The 12,042-nt window shown below is 38.9% G+C and overlaps 1 protein-coding gene across 2 annotated transcripts in view; it reads right to left on the bottom strand.

Moving 5' to 3' along the window:
- MEGF10 (multiple EGF like domains 10) overlaps nt 1-12,042 on the bottom strand; it is a 332,427-nt gene that overhangs the window by 22,887 nt on the left and 297,498 nt on the right. For both annotated transcript variants that reach the window (XM_039848592.1, XM_039848593.1), the window contains one exon: nt 11,698-11,800. In XM_039848592.1, coding sequence (XP_039704526.1) covers nt 11,698-11,800 — 103 coding nt within the window. The remainder of the gene's footprint in view (nt 1-11,697; nt 11,801-12,042) is intronic.

Raw genomic sequence — 12,042 nt, 5'->3', positions numbered from 1 at the left:
TTCAATAGAGTCATAAAAGAGAAGGAATGAAACAACTTTGTTATACTGATTTTCTTCTTTAGGAAGACAGAGCAAAGGGGAAGCCTGAGGGCTCTCTTAAGGGCACAATTTAGCAAAAAATATTGCATCATTTAGCTCTTAGCAACCTCATCCTTCCCCCTATTCTTTATTTTTACAGAGAAATGGAGAAAGTGTAAAAAGATAAGGAGAAGTAAAAGATGGTTAAATTGATTTATGTAAAGAAAACTCTCCCTTTGGAGCAAACAAATAAATACAGTCTTAAAATATTTTGATAATACATCATACAGCACAGAAAGATATACTAATCTGTGCCACCAAGTTCCTCTTTAAAAATTTAATCTGACATTGGGCAACTATAGGTGGAATATCACAATTAATGTTATTTATAGCTGTCATCTAAGCTATTGATTATTATGAAAGTACATGTAGGTGTTTAACTCACTCTGGAAATAAAGAAACTTTAGAGTCGGTCAAGAATAAACAAAATGCCCCAAGGAAACATAAAGAAAAATCCAAGGTGCAAAAAGAAAAAGAAAAACCAAGTCTTATTTGAAGTAAATGGAAGTCTTTTGTAAATTTGTATCTGAAATACAACAGGGACCTCTTTCTTTAAGTCTGAATTCTTCACGACTCAAAGAAATGCTCTTTGCATTGAGAGGTAATAAGAATGAGCTATAATCGGTAGTGAACTGGTGACTGCTGGGTTTCGACCAAGTGAAAACACAGTAAGAACACGCACATACACACTGGCCAGCACTAAGGAGGCTGAAAAGGCAGTGTTTGTATTACAGTTTTTGCGTCTAAACTGATTAGGAGAAAAGTTACTATGGCCCGAACCTTAAAGCAGAAGCAGCCCCGAATTATCACGTGCACATGGCTAATTAGTACACAGCCATTTCTGAACCATAACTCCACTTTTGACTGTTCTGTTTTTCTCATTATGAAAGTCTCCCACATGGTAAAGGCTGTTAAGCCGGCATGAAAGTGCACAGACCTCAATGTGTCTAGTTTGAACCAACAATAGACTGTTATTTTAGCTTGGACCACTGGCTAAAGAAAGGAGACCAGGCCTATTATAAGTTGATTGGGGTTTAAGAGTTCTCCATAGAATAAAATATGGAGTTTTGGCCTACTATATTTCTTTCCTTGAATTTGTAAATATCGGATCTTTCTGTTTGTTTGTTTGTTTGTTTGTTTTTCAAAAGAGATTTGAGATGGATTGCAAACTCTGTGTGATTCACCAGCCGTAGGATCTCATCTGGTGCTCTGACTCACACCTATCCTAGGCAGAAGCATCAACTATCAACTGTATGTAGGAGTTAACCACTTTAAAGGAGACCGCAAACTTGAACTTGGCTTTGTGAATTTGAAGGAAGTACCAACAAATGTAATCTGCTACAGGCTTTACTCTATTCAAATTCAGAACCCTGAGTGCTGACGTGAGCCAGGACTCTGTTTAACAGCAGCTGACACTCGAACTCGAACTCGCTTCTTACAGATTCCAACACCTTGGCCATTTTAGTCTGGAGCCACCCACACAAATCCCAGTTAGAATTTTGGATAAGTGGGTGAGTAATTACTTTGTTAATCTGAAAATCATCCTGAATGTTAGTCCTGATTTTTTGGCACTTTTTTTTTTCGTGGGGTGGGAGCTTGGGGAAGGGAGATTTAGCCATTTTGGGTGATTTCGTTTATCAGCTACTTGTCAAACTTCTCCTTCACAATAAACCTAATCAATGCAGTTAAGATGGAATGGAGTATACTTCAGGTCAAAAAGCATATGTTGCTTTTTTCCATTATAGATTATCATGATTTATATATGACTTAGCACATTCTCAGTCAAAGCATGTTGAGAAAAATGACTGTAGGGCAGATTGACAAATCTGAATAAGTGATGGTTTATTTCATATCTGATTCCTTTTCCCTAACAGGCTTGTTCAGCTAGTTAGCATAATCATCAATCATAATCAACTTTTTCTAGGTAATTTTCATGTAAGTAACAAGGCCCACGATATGGCAAGATAAGCTTGTTTCACATGATTTTCCCATCATTCCATTTCCAACCAATCACAGGGAATTCTAGAGATCATCTATCAAATCTTCTGTCTCCAATCACATGCCCATATTTCAACAGGACCAAGCTTACTTTTAAATAACCTTTATTTGAGTGCAATGAATTCTTTCCTTGAGAAGTAAATTATAACAATTCTATTACCAACTCCCCCTAAATATTAAATCTTTTTTTTCTCTATCACTCGTAAAAATTAGTCATCGTTTTGCAGATATTAATGCCTAACCTATTTGAAGACAAATATAAAGTATGTCTCAGTCAGGGGGCAACTCCAGGGAAGAGTGTGAAGCTCTTTTATCCTCTTGAAGCACCATTTTCTCCCACTGCTACTCTTTCCTTTAGGTCTCTGTGCCCTCTTTATCTTTCCCTTCACCTCATAGTCAGGAAAGGATAAGATAAATTTATTATTGCTCAGGTGTTACCGTCTCTGGAGAATATTGTTTTAAGAGAACACACATATTAAGAGCCTAAGAAATAAACCTCTTGTGGAATTTCAGGCAATGAGTCTCAAGGTAAGTGCTTCTCTAGGTCATGCTATACACTGCTACTGATGTGACCTATATGTAAGGCTAGCCCTAAAGTGAAACTCTCCAGGATAGAGAATTGTAAGTTTGCTTTAACCACTTTTTGGGGGGTGGGGAGGAGTGGGCTGTGTGTGTTATGTGTGTGTGTGTTTTATTCCTGAATTATTTCCATTGACCTCATCCTACTCTTTGCCGATATTGCTAGAGTCCTACAGGACAGCTTTTTATTCCCGTGTTTATCAAAGACAGAAAAGGAAATTCAACTCAATAAACATCCAAGGGGTCTGGCAGCTGCTGACTTACTGATGAGAGGTTCTCTAAGAAAGACCTCCAAATCTAGAGTGACAAAGACCCTAGAACAGGAAAAACCAACTCTGTCTGGGATCACAGTAGGGGAAAGAGGTAGCTTGTGAAGGCAGAGTGGAAAGGTGGGAGCAAGCCTCGGAGGCCCAAAGAAGTTATGTGCCTTATTCTTCAAAAATCACAAGTTGGGGACGATTAAAACTGGGGCTGGGAAGGGCAGAAGTCACGTAGGGGGCAGCGAGGCAGTGGTCACATAGGGAAGAGCCAACAAGGCCACACTGTGAAGTGTGAGCTTCCTCCTGGTGTTAATAGAGACTAAATGGACAATTCAGTAGGAGATAGGCGTAGTTAAACTAGAAGGGCAGAAGGTGGTTTGAAAATGATGAGCCTGGAACAAAGAAGACCTGTCAGGTGGCTGTTTTGGGTTATCTGGGTAAAAAATGACACGGTCTTAGAGGATTTCAATGGCAGTTGGGATGCAGGGGAAGATGAATTCAGAGACATACGGGAGAGAATGCAGATGAAGATCCGGCTCTACCCAGGGTAATTAATAAATCCTGGCAGCTCTATATGAAGGAGAGGTGATGCCTATTTTTGCTCACTACAGTGCCTCACACATGGAAGGTGTTAAATAGTTGTTGAATGAATCAATGAGCCCAGTCCCTCCTTCCTGAACATCATATTCACGACCATTTCTCAAGTGGGTGGAGTAACTATATCATCCTTCCTTTTCTGAAGAAGTGATGAGAAGTGCCCTCGAACCAGGAAGCCCAGCATATTTATTTTTTGTACACCTAAAATGGTGACCCTTCTCAGCTGGTGAGGGGTGGGGGAGTGGAAACGTCTGCTTTGCTTATTTTTGAAAAGATAAACTTTCATGAACTTGGGTCTGTGTTTTTTAATGCTAGCCCAGATTATAAAGTAATAGAAGAATTATGGAACATCTTGAGGAAATTCTGTTGGAATGTTTCCCAAAGTATAGATAAAGGCTTTAATACAGCTACTTCAGGAAATGACTTTATAAAATATTTTGAAGGGACAAAATAGGAAGGAAGTATCTTTAAATTTGCAGGAATCTTCAGTTCAATGGAAGCCTTTTTTCCAATCAATGTTCTAATGCTGATAAGGAGATCTGTGAGGGGCTGTTTTTGCCAGGCCTGAGGACAAAGAGTTCTTTGATAGCCTTCACCAGTTGCTAGGTGATGGCTGAATGATCGCGATAAACTTCAGCTAAGCAGCTCTAAAGAAATGTTCGTGGCTTTAATGCCCGATGCAGTATGCCAGCAGCCTCAATGTGAAATCAGCATTCACTAGGCATTTGAGATGACATGAATGCGGTAAATGAATCATCTGGGGTGTCATTCTTTCTCCTCTCAGAGATAACACCCAAACTCCTTGTCTTGCTTAATCGTTTATATTCCTCATGCCGGTATCGCAATATTTGGGGCATTGGTAAATGAAGGAAATGATTTCGATTTGACGTCTCGTTACTGAGCAACAAGCTGTTAAACATATATTAGAACAAAGAGAGAGATTTGTTAATAATAACTGGGCTTGGTGATTGTAGGAGAGAGGAACCACAGTATTTAGTCATAATACTTTCTGCTTTTCTAATCCTCTGGCCAGCGAAGCGGCCGGCACACTGTAGTGTAAGAACTTACTCACTGGTGCCTTCGCTTGTGCCCACACAGTGACTGCCCTGAGAAAACGGGAGCTTCTTTCTGCAGGCCAGGAGCTAATGCTACGATCTTCATCTTCCCAGCACCTGAGCACTATGGCTGCATACGACTTGGAGACACTCAACAAACGGTTGTTAAATTTGTCAAGTATTTGAATACTGTGAATTTTAAAGATCCATTAAAAAAGGGATCTGCTTTACATAGATAACCCAGCTGAAAAAAAAAAAAATCCTGATGAGTCATTAAATCAGAGATGTTTGCATTTGAGCTATAAGACAAAAGCACCAGAGAATATGGCCTGCCTTGGTCCAGACCCAGGCAGAACAGACTGGCTTTTTCTCAGCCTTTTTAGAAAAGGCAAGCCCCTGCTTCCACCCTCACTTCAGGGACCCCCACATTCTGCTTCTGCATGATTCCTTCCCCTCAAGACCATGTAGAAAGACAGACCTATGCTCCTGCACACACCCTCTTCACCCTTCAATACCCCAGTCGGGATAGGGAGTCATTTGCACTGTGGCTAACTGGGTGGGTGCATGTACAGTAATTAAAACTCATCTGTACTTACATGTCACTAGACAAAGAAAGGTAGAATTTCCCATTATAACAATTCAGGCATCACTAAGCCACATGAAAGATCACTTTAGGACAGATCAGTACCTGAACTGGCAGTTCATATACTCACGTGGTCAAGCTTGGTGTGTTTGGGGAAACGTAAAATAGGAGGCCTGTCCTTCTGGAGATGGGCTGGGACCACTGCAGGCCTAGTTCTGCTTACTGGGAAGAGTAGAGAAGCCAGGCTCTTCTTATAAACCTTCTCATTCCTTCTTCCAATGCACCCCTTCCTGGCTGGGCTCAGGTGAGCCCTCCACCTATCTCCTTCCTCTCCCTTTCCATTATATCATGGCCTGATAGCCCCTTCTCTTTCTCAAGACTCTTCGGGGTTGTTTTGGCAACCTGATCTCTTTTCTATCAGTTTAGTACTTAACTTTTTTTCTTGTATGAATGCATCCTTAAGCCCCCTTTAGTCTTTTGCCACTGGTTATGAGGCTTCTGTCACAGAAACACTCCCCTGGACCCCCACTCCTTCCATAATAAGAGTAGCAAGGCATAGCAGAGGCCAGACTACAGACCAGTAACTGCCACTACACAAGCCACCAGGACAACTTTTAAAATGACCAACAGGGCCACCAAGTAAGGTTGTGCAGGTTGTACACCACACGAGAGCCCATGGACACAGGGCTAAATCAGGGCAAAAATCCAACTTGCACTCTATCTACCAAGAAGTGCACCCTGAGGGATTTCCAAACCTTTTCCAAATCTGTACAAAAAGTGCTTTATGGGCTGGCAGTGGCTCCATCCTCCTCCTCACCCACCCTCCAGATTGTCATTCAGTAGGTGTGAGGTGGGAACCAGGAATATACAAGTTATAAGAATTCTCAGGTGACAGTGATCTTAGCCAGGGTTGGAAACCAGGCTGGAGACTGCGTATGTCCCCAGAAAGCTGGAATGAAATCTTAATTAGCTGTAATGCTCAGGGAAGAGGTGATCCAGCTGACTGAAGTAAGTACAGAAAGGAATAAAAAAAAACCCCGCATGTTTCTACTGTTTTTGGAAAATAGTTTACAAAGCATATCACTCTACTACTATGGAAATAAACATACACGCACACAACAAATTGTATTTCATTGACATCTGGAATTTCAGAATACTCATTTTGAAAAGCCAGTCTCATTTTATAGCAGTGTGTGTGTGTGTGTGTGTGTGTGTGTGTGTGTAGCAGAGGTGTAGGGGAAGGAGTCCAGGACACAGCCTATATCCTGAGAGGTGTTTTATTTTTTCCCATTTATTTTTAATTTTCTCTTTTTAATAAAGTAGTCCATCAGCTAAAAATATCCATAAGTACATGTCTTTTCTTTTGAAAATGGTACATTTCTTTTGGATATGGTATGTGAGATGCCAGATGTGCAACTTTTGTTTTAGGTAGTTGATGTGGTAGGACATTTTGAAGAATTTTTTTATGACTAGGTAAAATGAGACTATCAATTATAGTAGAAATAAACAAAGAGCTTCAATTCCTTTAAGAGAAAAAGACAGTCAAATGTTAGAAAAGAGGGCAAAGTTATGAGGAATGGTTAATGAGCCCCATGGTAAGAAAGTAAGCTGACTTCCTTACATGTCAGGCTAACGCATGACTTCCCCAATTTAGGTGTGTCAATTTTTTTGTAAAGAGGGATAAAGGGCTTCAGCCTCCTATCTCTGGTTACAAACCCACAGGCCTGATCAGCTTCTTCCCACAGTGTCCTCAGTGGTCAAACACTGCCGGTTCCTCTATGCCACCTTGTTGACTTGGTCAGAGGGATGAGCCCAGGTCCCTGTGTTCAATTTCACTGATTCCTTCACAAAAGCCTCACTGTTACTCCACACACTGCTTTGCCTCCCTGTCTGGTGATTCTTCACATTTCACCTAGAGCAATCTCAGCAACAGGGAGGAGAGGAAACAGAACTTGCTTCTCTGGGTTTATGTTATTTATTTGGCCCTGAAACTGGTGTTTAAATGAAAAGCAAAGCTTCCTTCATACTGGAAAAGGTCCTTACAAGGTACTTACTCAAAACAAGTTTGTGATGAAAAATCATCAGTGTAGACAATGCAATTATGTTCTGTGTAAATAATACAGAGACTACTCTTCTTTCCTTTTAGAAAAATAAGCCAATTCTTGGTCCAATTGTAGGCTGTCTTTTGGAATTTCAGGAGCTCTCTTTTCCTCAACATACAATTGCTTATTCCAAGTGCGTTCTATGAGTGATGGGGATGATCTCTCTAAAACAACATTTCACAGCAGCCTTAGATACTTCCTGACCAACCACCCACACAGAAGACCCTAGATAAATAAGACATTGGGGCTCTGAAGCAAAGAAATGGTGGGCAACACATGACAGAGCAACACGAAGCAGCAAAGCTTCCTCCCATTTGGAGAAGCAGACCAGTCACAGATGGACAGAGGATTACAAGATTATGTTGTATGACAAAGCCACTGCATTCCCACTGGAGCTCCACAGGTCTAAGGCCAGATGGGATAATTTGTCTTACCCCACGACCCAGACTATGGAATGTAACTAATACATTTTCTGACTGGCTTCAGGCCAAATCATATCTCCTGATTTTCTCATGTATGTAGAGTATGCCTTTCGCCGACTGGTTCTAAATCATCAAAGCAGGTGGATACTTGAGCAGAGACTGGTGTGTTCGGGAATACCTCACATTTCCTCTACATTCATAAGACAAAGGGCTTGGTGGAGTTCTGTGCAAAACAAAAGATACGGCTTCTCTGCTGGGAAAGCTCTGAATTTGCTGAGGGTTAAAAATGCTATTTCGCTTCTGGCCATTGAAAGCTTGGTGCTGGTCATTCCGTTTGAGAACTTCAAGAACCCTTGTGAAGTCACAAAAGCTGGCTTAATCCCTGGGTGTGATGTAGTTTTAACATTTAGTAACTGAGAGCCAAACAGAAACATGAGAAGGTGGAACTTCATCCTGGGAAGTCTGAGTTATCTCAGCTTTTGCAAGTTAAGGAGGGACTAGAGGGCCAGGGAGCCCTTGTGCCCATGGGCAGCTCCCAGCTGAAAACAATCTATTACACCAACCTTAACCTGTTTTCCAAGGTGGCTCTCAGACACCAGAAATCAAATACATGACCCTTTGTCTCAGCTTATTCGTGTCAGAAACCGAAGAAGCTCACAACAAATTTCAAAGGACTGAAAGGCATCAAAGAGGTTACTGGTGGCAGTCTATGTTCAAAAATCTGAAGACTTAAGCTGGCAATATTCCCCACATTGATCTATAGCTTCAATCTTCATTAAATCTCCACCTTATTCCTTTGCAGGAATTGACATGTTCATCCTAAAGTTCATATGAAAATTCAAAGGACCCGGAATAGCCAAAACAATCTCAAAAAAGAAGACAAAAATTTTAGACCAAATTTAAAACTCTTTACCTAGCTAACGTAATCAAAATAGTATGATACTGGCATAAGGACAGACATATATATTAATAGAATAGAAGTGAGAGTCCAGAAATAAACTCTTCCACATTTATGGTCAACTGACTTTTGACAAGAATGTCAAGACAATTCAATGGAGAAAAGAACAGTCTTTTTGACAAATGGTGCTGGGACAACTAGATATTCACATGCAAAAGAATAAAGTTGAATACTTATCTCATACCATATATAAAAATGAACTTAAAATGGATCAAAAACCTACATGTAAAGCTAAAACTGTAAAAGCTAAAACTATAAAATTCTTAGAAGAATACATAGGCTTAAATCTTGTGACCATGGATTAGGCAATGGTTTCTTAGATTTGATGACAAAAGTATAAGCAACAAAAGGAAAAGATAGATAAACTAGACTTCATCAAAATAAAATATTTTCTGTTGCAAAGGATGCCATCGAAAAGTGGAAAAAATAAGTCACAGATTAAAAATAAAATATTTGCAAGTTATATATCTGATAAGGGACATATATTTCAAATATATAAAGAACTATTACAACAAAAATACAGACAAATATCCCAATTAAAAATAAACAAAGAATCTATATAGACAGTTCCACAAAGAAGATATACAGATGGCCAATAAGCACATAAAAATATATTCAACATCTTTACTCACTGGGCAAGTGCAAGTCGAAAACAATGAAATACTATTTCCCACCAACAAGAATGGCAATAATCAAAAAGGCAAATCATAACAAATGATAATATAGAAAAACTGGACCCCTCATACATTGCTGGTGGGAATATAAAATAGCTCAGCTGCTTTAGAATAGTTTAGCAATTCTTTTTAATTCTTAAAATGGTTAGAATTATCATATGATCTAGCAATTCCACCTCTAAATATATAACTGACATACATATGTCCACACAAAAAATTCTACATAAATGTACATAGCAGCATTATTAAAAATAGTCAAAAAGTGGAAATAACCCAAATGTCTATCAACCAATGAATAAATAAAAAATGTGGTACAGTGGAATATTATTTGGCAGTTAAAATAAATGAAGTACTGGTAAATGCCCCAATACAGGCGAAACTTGAAAACATATGTTAAGTAAAGGAAACCAGTCACAAAAGGTCACATATTGTATAAATCCATACAATATCCAGAACAGGTAAATCTATAGAGACAGAAAGGAGATTTGTGATTGCCTAGGTGAAGAGAGGAGTAGAGAAGAGAGGATTAGGGGGTAAATGGGGGGACTATTGCTGAGTACTAACTTTTGAAGGTGATAAAAATTTTCTAAAAGTGATTGTGGTGTACGATTCTTGTAAACATACTAAAAAACATTGAATCGTACACTTTAAATAAATGAATTCTATGGCACATGATTATATCTCAATAAAGCTATTTTATAGAGAGAGAAAGAAAGGTTGTTGGTTATCAGCACTGATCATCATAGTCCTCTCATGTAATTCTTAGAAGTCTTCATCCACAGTGAAAATAAATCTCAAGCTAATTGTCTTCTCCTCCTGCACTTCCTGGAATAAGTCTGTGTATGGAGGTTGGGTGCAATAGTTAAAGGAGCTGGCTAGCTACGTGTTGGGGAGCATTGGCACAAATCCCGTCTCTCACATTTACTGACTCTGTGTCCTTGGTTCAGCCACTGAACCTTTCTTTGCCTCAGCTTTCTCATCTGTACAAAGGAGAAAATAAGTAATATTTCCTACCTCACAGAGTTGTTGCAAGCCTGCAGTAAGCACTCAATAAGCATTACTTATTATTATTTCTCTAGTTCTCTTTGTATGCATTTTTTGCTAAAAAATAAGACCACCCTGACTCCATAGTTTCTTAAATGTGACATCTCTGGTATGGAGGCATAAGATTCTCTTCCAAAAGATCCATCTTCTGAAAATATGAATTATCGCTAAAGATGATACTTAGCTTGTTGCTACCAATTTCTCTTTCAGAGGGCAAATTGAAAACTGTTTTTGGAGGATACCGAAGCACCAGCATGGAGACAGTTCTGTCTTACAAATCTCCCTTTCTTCTCTAAGTTTTTATGCAAATATATTTAGATACAAATGCTATATATATATATATATATATATATATATATATACACACACACACACACACACATACAAATCCACACAAATCCACAAATGACTTCAAAGAGATTTTTAAAAGAAAGTTTTGGTTTATTTACCTACCCCTCATCCAGTCCCTAGGTTTAGGTTTCACTCTAAATTGGCACATCAGTAGTCAACAATTTATTTTACTTTCAGTAGAAACGGTCATCAATATGTTCAGTTCATTCATCCCAGTGTTCAATAACTATCCGATCACATTTTCATTGGTAATTTTTCTTAATAAGTACTTAAAAGTTCATTAGTTTTTTGTTCGTGTGTGTTTTTTTTTTAGGATAGGCTTTACTCAGTATATAAAAAAGAAGAACATGATCTCAATTTACTTGGCATTTAATGTAAAAACGCTGTTCTTCTAGACCTCTGTTAGTTTGATAAACTTCCTGGCTGAAAACACGAAGTCATATAAACAAGGAGAAACTTCCACCTTGCGGCTAGAAAACTGGTACTCAACTATATCATATATTTTTATGGCTTAAAAATTATTATAAGAAAAAGTAAGTTTTAAAATGTTTATTTCTAGTAACAAATATTTTATATTTGCATATTAACCATATTAATAGTAATAATTTAATGTTTGCCTCAGTAAGGTGAACTTAATTATATTCTTATGGTTTATTCCAATCGTCCTTTCCTCAATGCTCAAAAATATCACAGAGATCTTGCTAAACTCTTCACGGCAGTGTACATTTTCTTCTCTTGCCGGCATGAATTCTGACAGTTGAACCTTATATGAAGGCTCGGGAAAACTAGCCCTGCATGATTTAACACAAAGTTATTCCTTGATTATAGATTAATCAATCCTAGCAGTAATACTTCTTGGGTAAAAATGTGTCAGCTTACTGGAGAGTGCTGCATTTTTATTTTTTTCTGAAAACTTCACCTGTGTGTATTTATTTGAAATAGCAAGAAACAGCTCTAGGCATAGATTGGCGTGTTTCCCATTTCCCCGGCTCTCACCTGACCATCCTGGGAGGCAGCGACAATGGCCTGTGGTGGAGTGGCAGCCATCTGCATGGCTGCAGTCACAGCGCTCAGCACAGTTCAACCCATACGTGCCATCCTGCATGGAAGACAGCAATGAGGGTATGGGAAATCCCACAATGGGAGACCAAAGAGGCCACAGTCAGCCATTTCTAGTACTGTACCCTCTTCTTCTTCCAAATACCTCTTAGCAACATGCACTATAATCACTCCTTATCATGTTTTCTTGCCCCTAAAATGTAGGCTCCAGAAGGCCAGTGTTTTAAAACTCAAACTTTAGTTTTGACATACAGCTGGGATAATGAATAGTGACATCAATTA

The sequence above is a fragment of the Pteropus medius genome, unplaced genomic scaffold (assembly GCF_902729225.1).
Source record: "Pteropus medius unplaced genomic scaffold, Ma_sr-lr_union100, whole genome shotgun sequence".
In the NCBI taxonomy this organism is placed as follows: domain Eukaryota; kingdom Metazoa; phylum Chordata; class Mammalia; order Chiroptera; family Pteropodidae; genus Pteropus; species Pteropus medius.
Note: the sequence above shows the minus strand (reverse complement) of the source record. Positions and strands in the feature narration are given on the sequence as shown.